The sequence below is a fragment of the Dasypus novemcinctus genome, chromosome 14, assembly GCF_030445035.2.
Source record: "Dasypus novemcinctus isolate mDasNov1 chromosome 14, mDasNov1.1.hap2, whole genome shotgun sequence".
Taxonomy (NCBI): domain Eukaryota; kingdom Metazoa; phylum Chordata; class Mammalia; order Cingulata; family Dasypodidae; genus Dasypus; species Dasypus novemcinctus.
Window position 1 is genome coordinate 57257957 of NC_080686.1, and position 25765 is coordinate 57283721.

General features: G+C 39.5%; 1 protein-coding gene across 4 annotated transcripts in view; it reads left to right on the forward strand.

Annotated features, from left to right (window-relative positions):
- The window catches only part of DPY19L4 (dpy-19 like 4), a 103674-nt gene that overhangs the window by 38344 nt on the left and 39565 nt on the right, over nucleotides 1–25765 (forward strand). For 2 of the 4 annotated variants that reach the window (XM_071207925.1, XM_004474701.4), the window contains 4 exons: nucleotides 16952–17075; nucleotides 21551–21685; nucleotides 25416–25547; nucleotides 25645–25743. In XM_071207925.1, the coding sequence (XP_071064026.1) occupies nucleotides 16952–17075; nucleotides 21551–21685; nucleotides 25416–25547; nucleotides 25645–25743 (490 nt within the window). The remainder of the gene's footprint in view (nucleotides 1–16951; nucleotides 17076–21550; nucleotides 21686–25415; nucleotides 25548–25644; nucleotides 25744–25765) is intronic. The other 2 variants (XM_071207926.1, XM_004474702.4) reach the window with 1 other exon arrangement.

Sequence of the window (25765 nt, forward strand, 5' to 3'; positions counted from 1 at the left end):
CTATGTTCTAGATATTAACTCTATGAGTTTGCTCATTATAATTAGTTCATGTTAGAGAGGTCATACAATATGTGTTTAGTATTTGGCTTATTTCACTCAGCATAATGTCCTCAAGGTTTATCCATGTTGTTGCACGCATCAGAATTCATTTGTTCTTACAGCTGAATAATATTCCATCATATCTATATACCATAAATTGTTTATGCATTCAGCAGTTGATAAACATTTGGATTGCTTCCCTCTTTTTGGCAATTGTGAATAATCCTGCTATGAACATTGGTGTGCAAATGTCTGTTGAAATAAAGTTTAAGGGAAAAAAATGTGGGAGCGGATGTGGTACAAGTGTTTGAGCTCCCGCCCCCCACACGGCAGGTCCCAGGTTCCATTCCCAGTGCCTCCTGAAAAAAAAAACAAAAAAATGAACAACAAGCAAAACAAACAAAACCAACTCAGGAAAGCCAATCTGAATGTTGAGCACTGGCTTCCCACATATGAAGTCCTGGGTTCAATCCCCGGCCCCCGGTACCTAAAAAAAAAAAAAAAGTCTTTTCACATCCCTGCTTTCAGTTCTTCTGAGTATATATACCTAGTAGCTGGATTGTTGGATCATATGGTAGTTCTATACTTAGCTTCCTGAGGAACCCCCAAACTGTCTTCCACAGCAGCTGTACCTTTCTGCATTCCTGCCAGCAGTGAATAAGTATTTCCTGTTTCTTCACATCCTCTCCAACACTTGTAGTTTTGTGGGGGTTTTTTTTTAAATAGTGGCCAGTCTAATAGGTGGGAAATTATATCTCATTGTGGTTTTGATTTGCATTTCCCTAATAGCCAGTGATGTTGAACATTTTTTCACGTGCTTTTTAGCCGATTTTATTTCGTGTTTGGAATAATGTCTATTCAAGTCTTTTGCCCATTTTTCAATTGGGTTGTCTTTTTATTGTCGAGTTGTAGGATTTCCTTATGTATTCTGGCTATTAAACCCTTATTGGATACATGATTTCCAAATATTTTCTTCCGTTGAGAAGGCTGCCTTTATACCTTGACAGAGTCCTTTGAAGCAAGAAAGTATTCAATTTTAAGGAGATCCCATTTATCTCTTTCATTACTCATGCTTATTAGTAATAAAAATGGGGAAAATGTTTGCAACCCATTAATTGACAGGTTATTTATGAGTCGTTTCAAATAAATAAAGAAAAAAGTGGACCAAAAAACGTTTGAATAGATACTTTACATAAGGGTTCCAAAGGCCAGATTAACCCATGAGAAATGCTCAACCTCACTTGTCAGGGAAGTGAATATCAAACCATAATGGAGTCCAAGGTCAGCAGATTACAAATATTGGAATGTTTCACAATCCTAAGTTTGGGCAAGGACGCTGACCATGGGAGCTCTGTTCACAAACTGGTCCCATCGCTTTTCAGAGTTCTTGGCAGCATCCACTCAGCCAGTGCAGCCTGTGAGCAACAATTCCATTCCTAGACCTAGGAGCGGTCAGAAATGCCCAGGCCTGACCCAAATGATGAAGCCCAGAACATTTACAGCAGCCAGACAAGTAAATGGTACCACATTCACACTGTGCAAGAGAAGCTGGTGATGAAGACCAGCCAGCCACCATGACAGAGGCCGGCATGGGTGCAGCTTGAGGGAGGCTGTTGTCCTTGTCCACTGGGGCTCCCTGAGCCACCTGCAGGACACTGCAGGGACAAAAACCCTATAATGTCAGTGCAGGAATCATTTCTCTCCACAAAGCCAGGCTCCGCTTGGTACTCAGATGTTGTGGGAAAGACAGAGGGCCTGTGAAAGGGGTCTTGGGATGTGAGGACCTCTGTGAAGTTGGGGACTAGCACAGGGTCTGGTGACAAGCCTGAGGTGTGGGGGTGCTGAATCCAGGTAGGGGCTGGCACAGCTGGAGTGCTCTGCTGGACACCCTGTATAGGGGTTCCTGAGGCCGGACCCTGGCTGGAGACCATTGGTTCTACTGTTGCAATGCTCCCGAGGGGTCTGGGTGGAGGGCAGCTGCAAAAACCTGGGCCCAGCAGGAACTTGGGCAGGGGTAGATGCTCCAGGACATGAGCCTTGGATATCCCAGGCTCCCACCTTCCAGCCCTGCCCAGGTAATCACTGCTGCAGCTGCTGCTACTTCATCTGTTTTTTTGGGTTTTTTTTTAAAGATTTATTTTATTTATTTATTTAATTCCCCTCCCCGTTTGTCTGTTTTCTGTGTCTTTTTGCTGCGTCTTTGTTTCTTTGTCTGCTTCTGTTGTCGTCAGCGGCACGGGAAGTGTGGGCGGCGCCATTCCTCGGCAGGCTGCTCCCTCCATCGTCCTGGGCGGCTCTCCTTATGGGTGCACTCCTTGCGTGTGGGGCTCCCCTACGCGGGGGACACCCCTGTGTGGCAGGGCACTCCTTGTGCGCATCAGTGCTGCGCATGGGCCAGCTCCACACGGGTCAAGGAGGCCTGGGGCTTGAACCGCGGACCTCCCATGTGGTAGACGGACGCCCTAACCACTGGGCCAAAGTCCGTTTCCCTACTTCATCTGTTATGTTTGGCCCAGTGGTTCTTGATTTGTGCTAGTTCAGGTTGAGCCTGTCCGCCAGGGCCTTGCATTCCTTGTAGGCTGAGTACTTAGACTTTGCAAAATGTCTCTCCAGCTCCTGCTGCTGCTCCTTGCTATAGACAGTGTGTTCATGTCACCGCCTCTGCACCAGGCTTAAGGATAGGGAGGGGTCCATGAGATTCTGAGGTTCTTGCATCTTCCCTTCTGGTCTGCCTCATCCCATTAGTGTTGATAAGTTTTTTGGGTACTGTTTGCATGGGGTATCTTTTTCCAACCTTTCTCTTTCATCCTATTTGTATCCTGAGTCTAGATGAATTTCTTGTAGACAGTATATAGATGGCTCATATTTTTTTCATCCGTTTTGCCAATCTGTGTCTTTTACTTAGGGAGTTTAATCTACTAACATTCAATTTACTACTGTAAAGGCGTTACTTACATCAACCATTTTCTCCTTTGACTTTCATATGTTATTCTTTATTGTCGTCTCTCTTTTCACCCTTTGTGGCAGTTTGATAATATTTATTATGAATCCCCCAAAAGAGAAAAATTGTGTTTGTAAACTGGTTTGTTCCTCTGGGTGAGATACCCTTTGGTTGTATTAATTCAAAGGTTTTAAGTTTACTTGATAAAAGGTTAGGGCTTTGATTAGACCACATCAGTAGGATATGACTCAGGATTGAGTCCCTGCCCCCTTGGTAGGCTGATATAAATGGACACTCACTCAAGAAGACACACAGGAAAAGAGAGAGCTCCATAGACACGGAAGAGGAGATAGCTCTGTCATGTTTGATCCTGGGGCTCCAGGGAGAGATGAGACATTCGCCTGGTAGTTTGCAGCTGAGCAGCTGATAAGGTCTGGAAAGAAATGAGCCCTATCCCAGACCAATATAAGAAGCCCAGAAAGACAAGCCTTATGCCATTATACAGCTAAGATTGGAAGATGCTGGGTCCATGGAGCCTTTTTTTTTTTCAGATTTATTTTATTTCTCTCCCCTTCCCTCCCCCCCCGCCACCTGTTTCTGCTCTCTGTGTCCATTCACTGTGTGTTCTTCTGTGCCCGCTTGCATTCTCAGTGGCCCTGGGAATTTGTTTTTTTTTGTTGTGTCATCTTACTGTGTCAGCTCTCTGTGTGTATGGAGCCACTGCTGGGTAGACTGTGCTTCAATGTGGGGTGCAGTCCTTGTGCGTGGTTCTCCCCTACACAGGGGACACCCTTGCATGGCACAGCATTCCTTGTGTGTGGCAGCGCTGTGTGTGGGTTCGAACCCTGGACATCCTATATGGTAGACAGACACTCTGTCAGTTGAGCCACATCTGCTTTACCCTGTGGAGCCTTAAGAGGAAGAAGGAGAGACCAGGCAGAGATCACCTGCCATCTTGCTTCAACACATGGCAACTGACTTTTGAGAAAGCAACCTTGAGTTGGACTCCTTAGGGCCTTGTAACTGTAAGGTTTTACCCCAAATAAATACCCTTTATAAAAGCCAACGGATTTCTGGTATTTTTGCATCAGCACCCTTTGGCAGACTAATATACCCTTTTAGTTACCTTTACTGATAATCTTCATTTCTTCACTCTCCTCTCAGCCTGTCTTTCCTGTCTTCTCCTTTCAACCTGCAGAAGTTCCTTTAGTATTTCTTGTAGGCCAATCTCTTGTATTGAACTCTCTCAGTTTCTGTTTTATCTGTGAATATTTTAAACGATCCCTCATTTTTGAAGGGCAGCTTGCTGAATAAGGAATTCTTTTTTTTTTTTAAGATTTATTTCTCTCCCCTTCTCTGTCCACCCCCTCCCCCCCACCCGCCAGTTGTTTGTTCTCTGTGTCCATTTGCTGTGTGTACTTCTGTGTCTGCTTGTATTCTTGTCAGTGGCACCCAGAATCTGTGTCTCTTTTTGTTGCGTCATCTTGCTGCATCAGCTCTCCATGTGTATGACACCATTCCTGGGCAGGCTGCACTTTTTTTGTGCTGGGTGGCTCTCCTTACAGGGCACATTCCTTGCTCGTGGGGCTCCCCTATGCGGAGGACACCCCTGCATGGCATGGCACTCCTTGCGCGCATCAGCACTGCACGTGGGCCAGCTTATCACACAGGTCAGGAGGCCCTGGGTTTGAACCTTGTACTTCCCATGTGGTAGGCAAACACCCTATCCTTTGGGCCAAATCTGCTTCCCTGGATAAGGAATTCTTGACTGGCAGTTTTTCTCTTCCAGTATCTTTAACATCTCATATCACTGCTTTCTTGCCTCTCTTGTTTTTCTTATTGAACACCCTTTGTATGTAATTAATCACATTCTCTTGCTGTTTTCAGAATTCTCTCTTTATCTTTGTTATTTGACATTCTGCTTAGTATGTGCCTTGGAGTAGCTCTGTTTGGATTTAGTCTGTTTGGAGTACATTGCACTTCTTGGACATGGAAATTTATGTCTTACATTAGCATTGGGAAATATTCAGCCATTATTTCATCAGATATACTTTTTGCCCCTTTTCCTTTCTCTTCTAGGATACCTATGATATGTTTGTGTGCTTCATGCTGTCATTCAGTTCCCTGAGAGTTTACTCAAGTTTTTCCCCTTCTGTTTTTCTGAATATTTAATTTCAGATGTCCTGTCTTCTAGGTCACTGATCCTTTCTGCTGCCTGTTCAAATCTGCTGTTGTATGACTCTAATGTATTTTTTTTTAAAGATTTATTTATTTATTTATTTATCTCCCCTCCCTGCCACCCCAGTTGTCTGTTCTCTGCGTCTATTTCGTCTTCTTTGTCTGCTTCTGTTGTCAGTGGCATGGGAATCTGTGTTTCTTTTTGTTGCGTCATCTTGTGTCAGCTCTCCATGTGTTCAGCACCATTCCTGTACAGGCTGCACTTTCTTTCGCGCTGCGCGACTCTCCTTACGGGGTGCACTCCTTGCACGTGGGGCTCCCCTACGTGGGGGACACCCCTGTGTGGCACGGCACTCCTTGCGCGCATCAGCACTGTGCATGGGCCAGCTCCACATGGGTCAAGGAGGCCCGGGGTTTGAACTGCAGACCTCCCATGTGGTAGACGGACGCCCTAACACTGGGCCAAGTCCACCGCCTGACTCTAATGTATTTTAATCTCATCTCTTGTGCCTTCCATTCCCTTCAGTTCTGCTATTTTTCTTTGCATGTTTTCAGATTCTTCTTTATGCTCATCCAGTGTCTTAATATCCTTTATCTCTTTAATCATAATATCCTTCAACTCCTTGAATTGATTTAGTAGATATGCTTGAACATCTTTGATTACTTGCTTACAAATTATCTTCTCGAACTTTTTAATTCTTACTTTTGACTGGGCCATAACTTCCTTTTTCTTAGTATGTCTTGTAACTTTTTGCTGATGTCTGGACGTCTGATTATATGGATGAGTTTACTCTGATAGTCAGTTTCTCTTTCTTGCCTAGGGTTTTATTGTTGACTGACTTTATTTATTTATTTAAAGATTTATTTATTTATTTCTCTCCCCCCACCCCCATTTGTCTGCTCTTCTGTGTCCATTCGCTGTGTGTTCATCTGTGACTGCTTCTATCCTTATTAGCGGCACCGGGAATATGTGTTTCTTTTTGTTGCGTCATCTTCTTGTGTTAGCTCTCCGTGTGTGTGGCACCATTCTTGGGCAGGCTGTACTTTCTTTCATCCTGGGCAGGTTTCCTTACGGGGTGCTCTCCTTGTGCATGGTTCTCGCCTACGCGGGGGACACCCCTGCTTGGCAGGGCGCTCCTTACGTGCATTGGCACTGAGCATGGGCCAGCTTCACATGGGTCAAGGGTCAAGGAGGCCCGGGGTTTGAACTGTGGACCTCCCATGTGGTAGGCAGATGCCCTATCCGTTGGGCCAAGACTGCTTCCCTGATTGACTTTATGTTAAGTTTCTTTTTTGACTCTCCGTTCAGGTATACTAATCTTTAGAATTAACCATGTTTAACTGATCAAGACAGGGCCAGGGACCCATGAATTGAGTGCAGACCAATTCCACAGTTCCCTGGAGAGAGCAACTTGACAGATGCCAGAAAGCCTTTTTTTTTTTGTCCCCTCTTTACCTCTTCAAAGGTGCACTTTCCTGGTCTGCCCAACAGATGGCAGTTTGGCAAACCTTTCCCCACAGCCCTAGGCGGTAGTGGATGTTTTCAACCTCCACTTAAAGGTGTTAAAACAATGACCATAGGAAATCCTTTTCTAGGAGGCTAGAACCACCATTAAGAGTCAGGCCCAGTAGACTCACTGATCAGAAGCCACAGTCATCCCTCAGCCATGGCCCCTTTTTTCCCCAAGTAGGAAGACCTCCAAGCCTCTCTCCATCTGTGGCAGCCAGTCACTGACTGTATCCAAAGCTGCTTACCTGGAGGTGGGGGATGGGTACCGGCCCCTACTACAGGAGTGATTCACTCATAGTTTTTACTGTAACTTCTCAGTTTCCCTGTCAAACTTTTTCCTAGATGCTGCACAGTATCCCAGTCTCCAGAACCCCAGAATAGTAGTTTCAGAGAGCTTCTGCCTGTCCACTTGTTTTTGGAAGAGGAGTGAGTCCTGCTGGTCTCTATTCCCTCATATTCCTGGAAATTTTGGGTTTTATTGCTTTGCTATCTTTATAAACTGATTCATATTTACATTTTATATAAGTGGAATCATAGAAATTAGTACTTTGTCTTGTTTCTTTCATTCAGCATAATGTTTTTATTTTTGTTTGATATTAACATCTTGTAACATTGGCATACATTTGTTCAGTTTCAAAGAAAAAGTCTTATATATGTAATATTACCCATATTCATATTTCAAATGAGATTTTACTATGTGTGGCAGTTTGCTATTATTGATGAATTCCAAAAAGAAATACTGATTGTGTTTGTAAACTGGTCTGTTCCTCTGCAGTGTAGTACTAGAGTGTATTAGAGGTTTCACTTTTATGTTATTAAATCCAAATTAGGGCTTTTATTTGACCACGTCATTAGTGACTGGTACACTATGCTATATGGTCCCATGTTTACGTTTTTTAGCTTTTCCTTTAAGTAACATACATGACCTTAGACTTTCCCTTCCAACCACTGTCTTACCCATAAAATAGTACTGCTAGTTACAAACATTATATGGTGCTTTTACCTTTACTATTCACTTCCAATGATTAATACACATCCATTTTACCAATTCTGTGTAAGTTGACAGTTTTCCATTTTCTAGCCTCATTCTGTTCTCTGATTACCCATTGTATTAGTCAGCCAAAGGGGTGCTGATGCAAATTACCAGAACTTTGTTGGTTTTTATAAAGGGTCTTTATTTGGGGTAGAGGCTTATAGTCACAAGTTCCCTTGTTCACTTCAAGGTACCATAAGAGGTACTTTCTCACCCAAAGTCTGTTGCCACAAGTTGACGCAAATTGGTGGGCAACATCTGTGAGGGTTCAGCCTTCCTCTTCCCTCTTAAGGCTCTGTGGGCCCAGCTTCTTCTGATCTCAGGTATAGGCTGGTATAAGGCTCATCACTCAGGGCTTCTCAGCTGCTCTGTTCTCTTCACAAGGTCAGCTGTAAACTATCAGGCGAATATCTCCTTTCTTTCTGAGACTCCAAAATCAAAACCAAGTTTTCTCCTCTGCTTTATCTTTTTCCACATATCTACTTCTCTGTATCAGCCCACCAAGGGGGTGGGGACTCAGCACTGAGTCGCACTGTAATGACATAGTTGAATTAAAGCTCTAATCTTAGAATCATTTAATCAGATGTCTCAGCTGAATCTAGTACAATCAAAGGATTATCATTCCCAGAGGAAAAGGCCAGTTTACAAACATAAAGAAATATCTTTTTTGGAATTAATAAGTAATATCAAACTGCTATACCCACATTCAAGTTATTAACTTCATATATTACACAATATATTTAGTTGATAATAGCACAACCATCCCATATTTGTCCTTTGGTATCTGGCTTGCTTCACTCAACCTTATGTCCTCCAGGTTCATCCATTTTGTCATACTTCATGACTTCATTTCTTCTTACAGCTTCATAATATTCCATCGTGTATATACACCACAGTTTGTTTATTCACTCATCAGTTGATGGACACGTGGGTTGTTTCTATCTTTTGGCAATCGTGAGTACTGCTGCTATGAACATGGGTGTGCAGGTGTCTGCTCATGTCGCTACTCTCAGTTCTTCTGGGTATATACCAAGTAGTGATATTGCCAGGTCATGTGGCAGATCTGTACTCAGCTTCTTTAGGAACTGCTAAAGAGTCCTCCATAGTGGCTGTACCATTCTGCATTCCCAGCAACAGTGAATAAGCATTCTGTCTCTCTCCAATCCTTGTAATTTTCTGAACTTTTAATAGTGGCCACTCTAATAAATGTGAAATGATGTCTCATTGTAGCTTTGATTTGCATTTCCCTAATCACTAGTGATGTTGAACGTTTTTTTTTTTTTTTTGCCATCTGTATTTCTTCTTTGGACAAATGTCTATTCAAGACTTTTGCTCATTTTTAAATTGGATTGTCTTTTTATTGTTGAATTGTAACATCTCTTTATATATCATGGGTTATTAAGCCCTTGTCAGATAAGTAATTTCCAAATATTTTTTCCCTTTGAGTAGGCTGTCTTTTTACCCTTTGGACAAAGAATTTTGAGGTGCAAAAATGTTTAACTTTGGGAAGCAGATATGGCTCAAGCAGTTGGGCTTGTCTACCATATAGGAGGTCCAGGGTTTGATGCCCAGGGTCTCCTGGTGAAGGCCTACTGGCCTGCGCAGAGTACTGCCCTGTGCAGGAGTGTGGCCCAGGTGAAGAGCTGATAACAGCAAGATGATGCAACAAAAAGACACAGAGGAGAAAGAATAAGAGATGCAGCAGATCAGGGAGCTGAGGTGGCACAAGAGAATGATTCCCTCTCTCCCATTCCAGAAGGTCCCAGAGTCAGTTCCTGGAGCCACCTAATGAGAATACAAGAAGACACAGAAGAACACACAGTGAATGGACACAGAGAGCAGACAGTGGAGGGAGGGGGCAGAAATAAAATAAAATAATCTTTAAAAAAAGTGTTTAGCTTTGAGGAGATCTCATTTATTTTTTCTTTTGTTGCTTGTGCTTTGAGTGTAAGAGCCTAGAAACCACCAGTGATCAATGTGTTTATCTTTTGCCAATACCACGCTGTTTTGACTACGGTAGCTTTGTGTAATATGTTTCAAGGTCTAGTGTAAGCCCTTCCACATCTCTCTTCTTTTTGAGAATGCTGTTGGCTATTATGGTGCTTTTCCCTTCCATATAAGTCTGGTAAATCAGTTTTGGTAGCATTGACATCTTTATGATATTTAGTCTCCCAGTCTGTGAACATAGAATGTCTTTCTATTTGTTTAGGTCTTCACTGATTTCTTTTAGTATTGTTTTGTCATTTTCTGCATATACTTCCTATACTTCCCTTGGTTAAAATGACCCCTTGGTATTTGAGTCTTTTGTTGCTATCGTAAATGGTATTTTTTCCCTGATTCCTCCTTAGATTGTTCAATACTAGTAATAGAAACATAGTTACTGATTTTTTCATGTTGATCTTGTATCCTGCCACTTTGCTGAACTCATTTATTGCTCAAGTAGCTTTGTGGTAGACATTTCAGAACTTTCTAAATATGATGATGTCAGTGGCAAATAGAGTTTTACTTCCTCTTTTTCTATTTGGGTGCCCCCCCCCTCCTTTTTTTTCTTAATTGCTTTATCTAGAACTTCTAGCACAGTGAATAACAGTGGTGACAGTGGGCATCCTTGTCTTATTCCTGATCTTGACTTTGATGTTGGCTGTGGGGTTTTCATATATGCCCTTTCTCAAATCTTTTGAAATGTTTTTATCAAGAAAGGATGTCAGATTTTGTAGAATGCATTTTCTGCATTGATTGAGATGATCATGAGGTTTTTCCCTTCAATTCGTTAATGTGTATTATGTTAATTGATTTTATTATGTTGAACCTCCCTTGCATACCAGGAATAAATCCCACTTGGTGGTTGTGTTGGTTTGCCAAAGGGGTGCTACTGCAAAGTACCTGTTGGCTTTTATAAAGGGTATTTATGTGAGGTAAACACCTAAAGTTATAATGACCTGAAGAGTCCAGCTCAAGGTTGCTTTCTCCCCAAAATCAGTTGCCACGTACTGAAGCAAGATGGTTGCTGATCTCTGCAATGGTTCATCCTTCCCTTTTGGGCTTTTTCTCATCTCAGCTATAGACTGGCATATAGGCCTTGCTTCTTCTCTCTCCTGGCTTAGGGCCTATTTCTTTCAGGACTTTCTAGAGCAGTCTTGGCCATCTTCCCACAGTCAGTTGTAAGCTGTCAGGCAAATTGTTCATTTCTCTTCCCCGCTCTAGCTGCTTGAGCCTTTTCCTTTCTGTCACATGCTATGATCAAAACAACGAAGTTCTCTCCTCTGGAGTCATCTTGAATGAGTGTCCAATTATATTGGCCCACCGAGGGGGTGGGGACTCAACCTGAGTTACACCTTATTGATGTAGCCCTAAATTGACCTTATCAAGTAAACTTAATCAGAGGCCCCTTACTGAATTTAATGTGATCAAAGTGTATCACACCCAGAGGAATAGATTAGCTTACAAACATAGTCTTTCTTTTTTTGGGATTCATAAATAATCTCAAACTTCCACAATTTGATATCTTTTGATATGCTCTTGGATTCTATTTACAAGTGTTTTGTGGAGAACTTTTGCATCTATGTTCATTAGAGAGATTGGTGGTAATTTTGTTTTTTTGTAGTGTGTTTATCTGGCTTTAGTATTAGGATGATGTTGGCTTCATAAAATGTGTTGGGTAATTTTTCCTCCTCTTCAATTTTTTGAAAGATTATAAACAGGATTGGTGTTAATTCTTAAAATGCTTGGTAGAGTTTACTTGTAAAGCCATCTGGTCCTGGACTTTCCTTTGTTGGGAGATTTTTGATGACAGATTCAATCTCTTTGCTTGTGATTAGCTTGTTAAGTTCTCATATTTCTTGTAGTGTCAGTGTAAGTAGTTTGTGTGTTTCTCAGAATTTGTCCATTTCATCTATTTTGTCTAGTTTGTTGGCATGCAGTTTCTCATAGTATCCTCTCATGATCCTTTTTATTTCTGTGGGGTCAGTTATAAAATCCCCCCTTTCATTTCTGATTTATTTATTTGTACCTTCTCTCTTTTTATCTTTGTTAATATAGCTAAGGCTTTGTCAATTTTATTGATCTTCGCAAAGGACCATCTTTTGGTTTAGTTGATTTTCTCTATTTTTGTTCTCAATTTCATTTATTTCTTTTCTAATTTTTATTCTCTCCTTGTGCTTTAGGAATGGCTTGCTGTTCTTTTTCTAGTCTCTCCAGTTGTTCAGTTAGGTCTTTGATTTTAGGTCATTCTTTTTTAATATAGGCATTTAGGGCCTTCACTGCCTTCACTGTATCCCATTAGTTTTGATAAGTTGTGTTCTCATTTTCATTTGTCTTAATATACTTACTGGTTTCTCTTCCAATTTCTTCTTTGACCTGCTGATTGTTTAGGAGTGTGTTGTTCAGCCTCCACACATTTGTGAATTTCCCCCTTTCCTATTTTTACTGATATCCAATTTCATTCCATTATGATATGAGAAGGTGCTTAGTAGAATTTCAGTCTTTTTATATTTATTGAGACCTGCCTTGTGACCTAACATGTGGTCTATCCAGGAGAAAGATCCATGAGTACTTGAAAAGAATGTATTACCTGGTGATTTGGGATGTAACGTTCTGTATATGTCTGTTAGGTCTCACTCCTTTATCATATTATTCAAGTTCCTGTTTCCTTGTTGATCTTCTGTCTAGTGATGTGAGTGGTGTGTTGAAGTCTGCAACACCTATTGTAGAGATGTCTATTTCTCCCTTCAGTTTTGCCAGAGTTTGTCTCTTGTATTTTGAGGAACCCTGGTTAGGTGCAGAGATACTTATGACTGTCATTTCTTCCCGATGGATTGTCTCTTTTATTAATATATAAAGTCCTTCTGTATCTCATAACTTTTTTGCATTTAAAGTCTGTTTTGTCCTATATTAGTACAAATAGTCCTGCTCTTTTTTGGTTACTGTTTGCCTGGAATATTTTTTTCAGCTGCTTTATATCCCTGGATCTAAGGTGAGTCTCTTTTAGGCAGCATATGGATGCCTTGTTTTTTTTTTTTATCAATTCTGTCAGCCTTTATCTTTTGATCGGGGAGTTTAATCATGCAGTGATATTATTGTAAATGCATTATTTACTTCCACCATTTTATTCTTTAGTTTTCATATATCATATCTTATTTTTGTCTGTCTTTTTTACTCTTTGCACTATCCTTTCTGTTATTCTTGCCTTTTAAAATTATTATTAATTTATTTTTTAATTGTATTTTTTTGAAGATACATAGATCACAAGACATGTTACATTAAAAAATATGAGTGATGGGGATATATGGGGACCTCTTATATTTTTTAATGTAACATTTAAAAAAAATAGTGAAAAAAAAAACATAAGAGGTTCCCATATACTGCACACCCCACCCCACCCCACTCCTCCCACAACAACAACCTCTTTCATCATTGTGGCACATTCATTGCATTTGGTGAATACATTTTGGAGCACTCCTGCACCGCATGGATAATAGTTTGCATTGTAATTTACACTCTCCCTTAGTACATTCAGTGGGTTATGGCAGTATATAAAATGTCCAGCATCTGTCCTTGCAATATCATTTAGGACAACTCCAAGTCCCAAAAATGCCCCCATATCACATCTCTTCTTCCCTCTCCTTCCCCTCAGCAACTACTGTGGCCACTTTCTCCACATCGATGCTACATATTCTTCCATTACTAGTCACAATAGTCCAAAGTAGAATACCAGTAAGTCCACTCTAATCCGTATTTTATTCCTCCATCCTGTGGACCCTGGGATGGTGATGTCCACTCCACCTCTTATATCGAGAGAGAGCTGTTCTTGCCTTCTCTACTTCCTCCAAGCCTCTCTCGTCTTTTTTTTCCAGGCTCTAAACCTCCCTCTAAGACAGATTCTTTTTTTGCAAAATTTTAGTTTCTTTTTAATTTGTGAAGGGTTTAAACTCAATTTCATATTTGAAGGGTGATTTTGTGGGATAAAGAATTCTCGGCTGGTAGTTTTTCTCTTTCAGTATCCTAATTGTATCATACCACTGTCTTCTTGCCTCCATGGTTTCTGATGAGAAATCCACACTGAGTCTTACTGGGAATCCCTTGTGTGTGATGGTTTGCTTCTTCCTTGTTGCTCTCAGAATTTTCTTTTTATTTTTAATGTTTGGTATTCTGAGTGGTATGTGTCTTAGAGTAGTCTATTAGGATTTATTCTGATAGAGGTACACTATAATTCTTGAACATGTAAGTTCATTTCTTTCATGAGAGTTGGGAAATTTTCAGCTATTATTTCCTCATATACTCTTTCTGTTCTTTTTCCCTCTGTTCTTCTAGAACTCCCATGACATGTTTGTTGTTGCATTTCATATTATCATTCAGCTCCCTGAGTCCCTGCTCAATTTTTTCCATTCTTTTCTCTCTGTTCTTCTGTCTCTTCCATTTCAGCTGTTATATATATAATATATATATATAATATATGTATAATATCATTTATTTCTTATTTGTTGTTGAGTCTGCTGTTGCATGCCTCTGAATGTATGCCTCACCTGTTTGCCTTTCATTCCCATGAGCTCTGTTATTTCTCTGTTCAGGTTTTCAAATTCTTCCTTGTGCTAGCTCAGTGTCATTTTTTTTAAGATTTTTTTTTTTTTAATTTTATATTTATTTTTAGTTGTCTCAAATCCTGTGTCTCATCTGGGGCTTTGATATATTCCTTTGCTTGGGCCATTTCTTCCATTTTCTTAGTGTGGCTTGTAATTTTTTGCTGATGTCTAAAAATTGGATTTTTTTGTTTGTTTTCTTGTTTTGTGTTTTGTTTGTTTGTTTGTTTTTATGAGGTGCCAGGGATTGAACCCTGGACCTCACATGCAGGAAGCCAGCACTCAACTACTGAGCCAAATTGGCTTTCCTGAGTTGTTTTTTTTCCCTGCTTATTTGCTTTTTGTTTATTTTCAGAAGACACCAGGAACCAATCCCAGGCCTCCCACGTAGGAAGTAGATACGCAACTTCTTAAGCCAAATCTGCTCCCTCAAATCTGATTTTTATTTTTATTTTTTTGGATGTGCTGGGGTTGGGCATTGAACCCGAAACCTTGTATGTGGGAAGCTGTTACTCAACCACTGAGCCACATTGGATTCCCTGAGTTTGTTTGTTTTGCTTGTTTTTTTTTGTTTTTTTTCTGGAGGCACTGGGAATCAAACCCAGGATCTCCTATTTGGGAGGCAGGCCCTCAACCACTTGATCTACCTTTGCTACCCCCAGCATCTGATATTGATGGTGACTTTACTCTGTTGGAATTTAGTGTCAGGAAGTTGTAAGTTAGTAATGTTCTTTGATGCTTAGTTCATCCTGTTCTGGGTCTGTAGGGTTGTCCCTGTTAGTTGCTCAAATCTTGGCCCTGGAACCAGTAATGGGTTGCAGACCTTCCGTGGGCCTTGGGGAGGGAGGCTATAGAGGCTGGAAAAAACCTTTTACTTACTTTTAATTTCCTCACATGCACTTCTTTGGTTGGTCAGCAGATGGTGCTTTTCACAGGCTTCGCAGTTCAAAATCTGATGGGAGGGTTGGTTTGCTGCAACTGAGACAGTATTAGTATGTTAGAGGATCCTGCCTGGAGGCTAAGAGCCTCATCATTCAGGCTTTCTTTTCTTCCTTTTCCCTGGGTAGGAAATAATTTCACTCCCTTCTGCGTCCTCAAAAAACAGTCCGGTGAGTAAGCAGAGTGATCGTGGGGTCGGATCGCTTTAGTTCCAAGCCGGCCTGGAAGGGCCTGTGAGACACAGCAGACCAAATTGTGGGTCAAAAGCTGAGTCGTCCTTATGCTGTGTCCCTCTCTCTCCCATTTCTTGGGGAGGTGGATGCCTAGGACCACCTTTATCTGTAGCTACCAGCTGGAGACCTGAGAATTCAAAATTGTTATAGGGTGGGGGAGGGTGCCAGCAGTAGCAACTGCAGCTTTAACTCACAATTTTGCTGTCCCAGTTCTTTTCCTTTGCCCCCCTCTCTTCTGTGCAGTGTCCAGCCTTCCCCTGGTATCCTAAACCCCAGAACATTTTTTCCCAGGCCATTTCTGCCTGTCCTTTAACTATTTTTCTAGGAGAGGAGAGAGTCCTGTGTCTTTCTAGATCGCCATCTTCCTGGAAGTCATTTCATGGATTTTTGAAGTTTGTGTCTATATTTCTTTTGGCTTGGTTTCATGCTGAGCCTGGTTGGTTTTATTAGAGTTGTAACTATTAATTTTGGGCCTATAAGGATTTAGTATTTGTTACTTTGATTATTTGCAATAATCCTGTGCTTCATAATAGGTGTAATTGGAAATGTAACTTGCTAAATTTAATACTAGGATGCAGAGGTGTGTCCTTTTGCTAGTAAGTATACTAAATTGCATGCAAGTATGTCCATCTCTGTTACTTATGCTAGTTATGCAGCAATTTCCATTATTTTTCAAAGAATAGTAATGTTTTTGTTTGGAAAATAGCCATTGAGTATAAGAAATCCAAGTTTAATAATTGTTGAAGAAATAGTTCTTGTGTGGTGAGAGGATATGTACAGGCAACAACAGGTTCTCAATGATTTATGAGAAATTTAGGGGGTGCCTACAAAAGTATCTATTGTGATTCTGGGAATTCTCAAAGATCTCTAGATGTATCTCATGAAGAACTACTGTAATGGTAATTCTGGAGGATTTCAAAAAATTAAACATTAACCTGCTAACTGAAAAGATTATTAAATCAGGTATCAGGAGATATACATTGCAATCCCATTTTTTCCACCTACTACCTGTATCACCTTTATTAGGTCACATCATTTCTCTGATCTTCATATTCCTTAATGTAAAAGGGGATAAGAACTTTGGACCTGCTAGCCAGGTGTACTAATTACACACAGTTAGTGTAAACTGTGTTCTAGATCCTCATTAAGGGTCAAGGGAGATGGGGAATGAAATTCAGTGTACTCTGCAGCAGGCTGTATGCTTTAGCATGAGTCTGCCCAGAGTAGGGGTGCTTTTTCAAAGTTTCATGGTGGCCCATCTGTTCCCCAAGCAGTACACAACAGCTGAGTCTTCTGGGGGAAGGGGAGTTAGGGAGGAAGGGAGGGAAGACACTATATCAATTTGCTGAAAGATGCTGTGTAGGCCAGTGGTGGTGGTGTCTTTGCCTACCTCAGAATTGTTATGGAGAAGAATAAGATGTGTGTGAAAGTTCTTTGAAAGGTGTAGTCTTACACAAATATAATGTCTTGCTATATTGCTGTTTATCTATGGTTTATTTTTAGGGTAGATACAACAAGAATCGAATACTCCATTCCTTTAAGAGAAAACTGGGCTCTACCGTATTTTGCATGTCAAGTTGCTGCACTTACAGGCTATTTAAAAAGCAACTTAAATACTTATGCAGAGGTAAGATACAAATCTATTTTATCAATCATAGTTAATTTTCATATAGTGCAAATGTGGTACATCATTTTAAAGATGCTCATACTAAGAGTTAAGTTACATTCCATGAACCTTGGTTATTAATTTAGAATATAAAAAGCTAGCCTTGTTGTATCACTGTTATTCTGTAATCTGATTGATAGCAAATTGTTTTTAGGAGACAATACATATTATATCATTGAAATGCATTTACTTGACAAATATATGAAGTATATCTTATTTTGAAAATTAATCTGTCCCTCTGTTATTTTACCACTTAAACACTGATATCCTTTAGTCATCATAATTTTAAAAAATATTAATGGAAATATAAAGAGTGCTACAAATAATAGCAGTGCTAACTTTTATGGTAGCTCTACATAGTCTCTGTTTTCTAAGTTTTCTGTGACTGAGGTATCAGGTAGGTTAGTGAAAGTTTCATGAGACTGTCCTATATAGTTTAGATTCCCAATTTTTGTGTGTGTCATAAATCCTTTTGGCAGTCAGATGAAACCTATAGGCTGCCTTAGAATAATGATTTTAAATACATAAAATAAAATAGACATGGTAGCAAAGGCAACCAACAGTTGGATTAAGAGAAAAAGAGAACATGGGGGCCAAGGAACGGCTTCTGTTAAACTTGGTTGACTGGGAAATAGAACGTATTTATGGTTCCCTTTTGAAATCGCTGAAAAAATACACTGTTTCTCTCCTTTCAGTCATGACAAATGTCCTGGGCATAGCAAAGTTTATTGTTTCATTTTTTATAACTCTAAAATTTCCCTTTTAATGTGAAACAATATGAGCATATTTCAGATTAGATTTGTAATTATATTGTTTGTTGTGTTTGTATAAAGAACTTTCTGAGCAAGAGTATTTTCTACGATAGTTTTTCTATAATAGTCAGGGAGTTTATAATTTAGTGTTTTCCTGTTTGGATTATGCAGCCTTCTTTTAGGGAAGAATTTTTCTTCAGTTTCTGAATAAAAGGGTGTGCTATACAGAAATGATCTGCTTAAGCAGATATTTTTAACTAAAAAGAAACTTCTGTTGCCTAAAGGAAGGTTTAATCAAGACCTTTTAAATAAAATCATTATTCTTATTTATTTTAAAAATAGGATTTCTGGAAAAGGTAGGATAATATTTGTAAGATTTTTCCCCACTCCCATACCATATTTATTTTCAGTGTGTCTTTTGTCATTGCCATCTTATATAATTTTTCTTTCTAATAGCCATATTTTAAACTTAAAACGTAATACATGCACATTACACATTGTAAAAAACAGCTATTAGTGCAAATTGGTATACGGCAAATAGTATATTTCCCTTCCATCCAAGGCTGCCAATCTCACACTTCCTCTACCACATTCCCCTCAACTGTTGTTACCACGGACCCTAAACTTTGAGAAGGGATTCAAGAATAGTGTATACTCTTTTTTTTTTTTTTTGGAAAGATGTCTTTATTCTACTTCATTTATTTATTCCCCCCACTCTTGTTGTTTGGGCTTACTGTCTCAGCTCTCCACAGCACACAGGCCGTCAGCTCTCTTTGGTGGTATGAGTCAGCTTGCCTTCATCAGGAGACACTGGGAATCAAACCCGGGGCCTCCTGTATGGTAGATGGGAGCCCACCTGAGCCACATCCTCCTCCCCGGTGTATACTCTTAAGTTGTGTTACATTTTGTTTTCCTCCTTTTTTTTTTTCGGACCTCGTACATGGGAACAGGTGCTCAACCACTGAGCTACATTGGCTCCGCAGTGAGAGTTGTTTTTTTCATTTGTTTATTTTTAGCAGGTTCCTGGGATTGAAATCAGGACCTCGTACATGGGAAGCAGGCACTATTCCCCTTTTCATTTAACCACCATTATTTTTCTTTCCTTTGAAAGTATTTCATAGCATTTTCCCCTCCCTCCTACCTTTCTTCCCTCCCTCCCTCCCTCCCTTCCTTCCTTCCTGTGTAAAGTTAAAGGGAAAACATTTTATTTATTAGCTGTTTGATTATTTATTTATTTATTTATTTTTCAAAAGATTTATTTATTTAATTCCCCTCCTCCCCCGGTTGTCTGTTCTCTGTGTCTATTTGCTTCGTCTTGTTTCTTTGTCCGCTTCTGTTGTCATCAGCGGCTTGGGAAGTGTGGGCGGCGCCATTCCTGGGCAGGCTGCGCTTTCTTTCGCACTGGGTGGCTCTCCTTACCGGGTATACTCCTTGCGTGTGGAGCTCCCCTACGCGGGGGACACCCCTGTGTGGCAGGGCACTCCCTGCGTGCATCAGCACTGCGCATGGGCCAGCTCCACACGGGCCAAGGAGGCCTGGGGTTTGAACCACGAACCTTCCATGTGGTAGACGGACGCGCTAACCACTTGGCTAAGTCCGTTTCCCTGATTATTTATTTATAACTAGCCTCTCACTAATATGGTACTCAGAAGTATACAAGAAGAACAAAATTTATGCAAATATTAATGGAGTAATAATATTAAGGATTCTACAAAAATATGATGTTTTCTTAATGCTTCATTTTAACAACCTGACTTTTTAAAAAGCAAAACTGCCCAATCCTTAAATTAACCTTTCTCCTTGGCCCCCTCTCCACCCTTCTCTCCACCCCGTCCCTTCTTTGAACTTTAAGTGTTGCAAAAAGTTTCAAATATAGTACAGAGAATTCCTGTGAACTCTTCACTTAGCTTCCCCCCAATGATAATATCTTACCTGGCCAAAATATAGAATACAAAACTAGGAAATTGGCATTGGTACAATATTATTTTTTTAATATATATATATATATATATATATATTTTATTTTTAAAGAAGCTTTAGATTACATAAATATTGCATTGAAAATACAGTGGATTCCCATATCCCCCACCCTCTACCCCTCCCACACTTTCCCACATTAACAACATCTTCCATTAGTGTGGTATATTTGTTACAATAGAACACATATTGAACCATTATACTAGGCAAGGACCATAATTTACATTATAGTTTACACTTTGCCCTGCACAATTTTATAGTTTTTGACAAAATGTGTAATGCCCTATATCTGTCATTGCATTGTCATGCAGGGCAATTCCAGTGTCCCAAAAATGCCCCCGTGTTGCACTTTTCCCTCTCCCACCCCTAAGAACCTCTTGTGGTTACTGCTTTTATAACAATGATAAAAAGTTCTTCCATTGCTAGAATAATCATAAATATACTTAAGTACGTGGTTGCTTTCCACCCGCATGTTTGTTCATTCCTCAGTCTTGAGAGATTTTGGGATGGTGATGCCTACCCTGTTTCTGATTGAGAGGGAGCTTAGATCCCATGGGGCAGATGGATGGAATTGTATTGCTTGCAGTTGCAGACTCTCTGCTTCCTGAGATAGGTGTTGAAGTACAACACTATTAATTCAGGTACAGACCTTACTCAGATTTTACCAGTTTTTGTGTGAAGAAGCTTATTTCTTCTGTAGGTGCTGAGCTCTTCTGGACCTTGCAGTTGGTATTCTTTGACCAACTGGTAGAATTTTGCCATCACTTACATTTTGTTCTTTGGTCTTAATCTGATTCAGGATGCTGGAAAATTCTTATATCTGCTGATGGCTGAAGTGAAGTATTTCTGGCTCAAAATTTATCGAGTATAGTCAGCTGAGTCTTGAAAGATTTAGCATGAGAAGAGAATACAATTCTTTCTTAGGTTTCTTGATCTGGCCCTTATTGTCCTTCTTGATACTGCAGCTAGTGGAGGAATTGGGCATAAATAAGCAGATCCATGCAGGGAAGGAGAGAAGAAGGTTTGTAAGAAATATGCTGAAACATGGTGGGTTTGTTGCAGACTTGGTGGCTCACTAGGGGATCACTTGGGAGATGCAGTTGGAAGGACAGAATTGATTTTAACCATGTAAATGGCAAAGGTAATTAGATCCTCATGTCCAGTAGTTTAACAGAAGAAAACAACCGAGAGCTTTGTCAGGTTGACTATACAAGTACTGGAGAGGAAATGAAAAAAAAAAAAGCAAAGACTTAGGTTGTAGAATAGGCAGAGACATAAAGTGAGTATTTAATGAAAGCTCTTAGGACAATGTGAAGCAGCACTGAATTGAAAATATTATTTCCCACAATAACAATAGCCTACCAGTCAAGTTTAGTAAAGCCATTTCCTTATATTTATTATACTTTTGGGATAAAAGAATATTGTTCTTGATGTTCTTGATGTTCTTTTTTATTTTCTTAATATCTGAGAGTCTCAATATGACATTGAACAAATGGTTGATTTCTTTCTTTCTAGAATGTGTTATTTAAAATCTTGCCTTTTCTATAAGGATTTTATAACTATTATGCAATTTAAAAATAAAATTTCAAGAATTGTATAGCTTAAGATTGAACCAATAAAAGAGCTGCAACTTTGAGGTAACAAGCGCAGAGATTTTTATAATAATAAACAAATTGATACTTAGTTTCTTTATTTTGTTTTCCCTAGAGGTTTTGCTATTTGTTGATGAGTGCTTCAACTTACACTTTTATGATGATGTGGGAATACAGCCACTATCTCCTGTTTCTTCAAGCAATATCTCTATTCCTTCTAGATAGCTTTTCACTTGAACAAAGTGACAAGGTATTATGTCATTTTGAAATTACGATTTTAAATCAAGAAAAAATGTTTGAATAGTATTGTATCTTTAAACTATTTCATTTTAAAGATTGATTGTGGTGTTTGTGTCTTAAAACCATTCAGCTTTTAAGGTTGTTTTGAAGGGAAGTCTTTTAATAGGCTCTGATTTGTACTTCTATTCAAAAGATTGCTAGGTTCATTTTCCCCCAGCCCTTTTAGGAGCACTTTGAAATCCCCTTAAACTGGGCCTGCTTAACCAAAGTCACTTTTGTGCTTCCTCTCCATTTCTAGCCATTCTTCCTTCTTCCCTTTGTTTCTTAAAAAAAAAAAAAGTGAAATATAGATCATGTACAGAAGTATGTATATATGCTGTATATGCAGTTTATAGAATAAAATATGATTACTCCACTAACTTGACCAAGAAATGGAACATTCAAATACCCTAGAAGTCTCCTCTTGAACTTATTTCTGGTCTCATCCTGCTCCCTTCCCCACAGTGATTAACTTTCCTGAAGTTAATCCTTTCCTTTTCCCTTTTTTTTTTTTACACCACCTCTGTGTATATTCCTAAAAAATACATTGCAAATAATATATTGTTAATTTTTTTCTGGTTTGCTTTTGAAATTCATCCATGGAGATGTTCAAAGCTGTATTTTATTCATTTTTTTTTTAAATGTATACGTTCTGTTGATGGACATTATATTTTGTTGCCAGTTTCTATATGTACATATACTCAATCTTGATACATGCATTCTTATACATGTCACCTTTTAGATATGTGCAAGATTTCTCTAGAGTATTTACCTACCAGTGGAATTACAAGTCAAAGGTTATATGCATATTCAACCTAATTAGATAATACCAAGCATTTTTGCAGAATAGACATATCAGTTTATACCCCCATTAGCAGGAGATAAAGGACTCCTGTTGCTCTCTGTCTTCATCAACATTTGGTTCCTTTCTGTTTCTTTTTTAATCCTTTATTATCTTTTTTCCATTCATTTACCAAATATTTAATAGTATTTAATATAAGCCAGAAATTTGGGAATTCTTTTTGCTCTTCTTATCTGTAGGAGGTACAAGAGATTGAACCTGGGCCTTTGTATATGGGAAGCAGGTGCTCAGCCACTGAGCTCCCCCTGCTCCCCTCTTCTTTTTCTTCATCCCATATACTTAGATGACCCAATACCAAATATTTAGGTTATTTCAACAGAGAGAATTTAATAGAAAGAATAGTTAACCAGGTGTCATAGTTTGCCACAATGCAGCGGAATGCAAAGTACAAGAAATGGGTTGGCTTTTGTAATTGGGATTTTTTTTTTTAAGATTTGTTTTTATATATTTCTCTCCCCTCCCCCCAGTTGTCTGTTCTCTGTGTTCATTTGCTGCGTCTTCTTGTTTTTGTCCGATTCTGTTGTTGTCAGCGGCATGGGAATCTGTGTTTCTTTTTGTTGCATCATCTTGTTGTGTCAGCTCTCCGTGTGTGCGGTGCCATTCCTGGGCAGGCCGCACCTTCTTTTGCGCTGGGCGGCTCTCCTTACAGGGCACGCTCCTTGTGCGTTGGGCTGACCTACGTGGGGGACACCCCTGCATGGCACGGCAGTCCTTGCATGCATCAGCACTGCGCATGGACCAGCTCCACATGGGTCAAGGAGGCCCGGGGTTTGAACCGCGGACCTCCCATGTGGTAGACGGATGCCCTATCCACTGGGCCAAGTCTGCTTCCCTGGGATTTTATTTAGGGTAAAAGCTTATAGTTCTGCGGCCATGGAGTATCCAAATCAAAGCACCAACAGAGATGCTTTCTCACCAAAGTCAGCTACTGGTGATCCTGGGGTCCTGCCACATGGAGAAGATGGCAGCCAATCTCTGCTGAGATCCCTCCCTTTCTCTCCAGAATCTACTGTCCTCCAGAGCTCAGCTGTGGACAACCAGACATATGGCTTTTCTCTTACCAGGCTTCTTCTCTCAGTGTCAGCTGCTCCATTCTCTTCCCAAGTTTAGCTGTAGGCTCTCGGGCACATGGCTCATCTATTCAGCCTTGAGCTGCTCTGTAGATCCAGCATCTTGGGAGCTTTGTGCTTAAGCTTTGAAAGCTAATAAACCTTGAGTCCTCTCTCACATGGCAGGATAAAAAATGGCAGCCTCCTTTCTCTGTCTCTCTCTGCCTTTTTCTCCATTTGTATAAAGCTCCATTAAGAAGGCAGACACCCATTCTGAGTCATACCTCACTGATGTAGTCCAATCAAAAGGGCCACACCCACAGGAATGGATTAGTTCAAGAACATATCTTCTTCTTTTTGGGATTCACTAAATTCAAACTGTCACAAGTATAAATTTGTTAACTTGTTAGTTTAATGGCTAATGAATATCATAGAGGTAGCAGCTACTAGAAGGAGCTACCACTCCTAGGGCTGAGGGAACAAAAGGAAGAATTTGTAACTATTAACACTTAGAAACTTAGAGAAGGAGGTTTTCTTCTATCTTTGAACCCGAAGAAGGGCCCTGTGGAACAGGGACCCAGACCTCCAAGGATGGAGCCTTTGGCTGGCTTGTCCTCGGGTTTCTGGGATAAGAAGATGTGCTGAAGCTAGTTCTTCAAGTGTTGAAAAAACTGCTATGGTATTTAGCTGCTTAAATAGGAAAGAACTACTCGGTCAAGGTGAAGAAGGTTGCTGAGGTGATACAGAAACTGCAAGCAGACTGGAAGCAACAAGTTCCTCCTTCCTCCTTCAACCTTGCAATCTTCATCTTGTATTCTCTAGCTCAATAGGGAGCCAACTGGAAAAGCAGAAATGTAGTTTGCAGAGTCCCAACCTCAGCATTACAAGGCAGAAGAGAGATAAGAGTGGTTTTGGAGTTGATAAACAGTTTCTCAATAACTGGCACACATCTATAGAACTGGCAACCAAATCAAGAGATAGAAGACCCCGTCATATCCTCTTTCAGTCATTACTTCAGCCCCCCAAGAGTAGTCTCTATCCTACTTCTAACAGTGAGGTATCTTTTTTTTTTTTTAATGGCTCTGACTTCTTTGGGGTCTATCTTTTTCCCTTTCTTCCTCCCTCTCATCTTTCATTCATTAATTAATTCTTTTTTTACTTTTAACATTGTGCCTTTTGATTTTTCTGCCTGATACTTACAGTTTACAGTATAAGTTTTCCCTTTATAAAATTAATTAACTTCATTATAGGTTAAATAATATTTAATTTTAGAAAACAAAGATATAACTTTCCTGGGAGACCATCTATTATAACACTGAATTTGTCTTTCTTATGATCATTTTTATATAGTAACTGGACCAAAAGCAAAAATACATTTCCATGGCAGTATGCTTCATGTCCATACATTTTTACTGGAGTAGGTTTTGAGAACTACTACTAAAGATTATGGTTTTTACAGATTCTTGTAATTTTTGGAAATGTATGCATAAATTGATTTTACTATGAAGGCAAATGAAACTGTGCAAATCAAGTGTAATTGAGCCAGAGCCCGGGAGTAAAGAAGGTTCTTCCAGTCTGATTTAGACCCCATGGTTTTAAAGTTCTTTACTTTTTTGGGAAGAGTTCTTTCTAAGAAGAAACTGTTAAATTCATTAATATCATAACATTAAAAATATGGATATTTTTAATAGCACAATAATGTCCTAAATTATGTATTTAAACAAAGTTAATGAAAAGATGTACAACAAAATTCATTTTATTCTCATTAATTTCTATCTTTGTTCCAACAGGTTCATGAAGTTTATAAAATCTACATATTTTCTCTCTTTCTGGGATATTTATTGCAATTTGAGAATCCAGCTTTATTGGTGTCTCCTTTATTAAGTTTAATAGCAGCCTTAATGTTTGCTAAGTGTCTCCAGGTAACTAGAATTGCCTTTTTATCATTCTTATGATTAACTGTTAAATTGTTTATTTTTTAATACCTTATTTCTTTGTTTATATGATTTTCCCTCACAGCTGAATGTGAAGAAAGGAACTTTTATAGCTAAAACAATGAAAATGATTAATTTTTACTTGGTGTGTACTCTGACAGTAACATTGAATATTATAATGAAGGTAAGTAATTCTGTCTGAGACT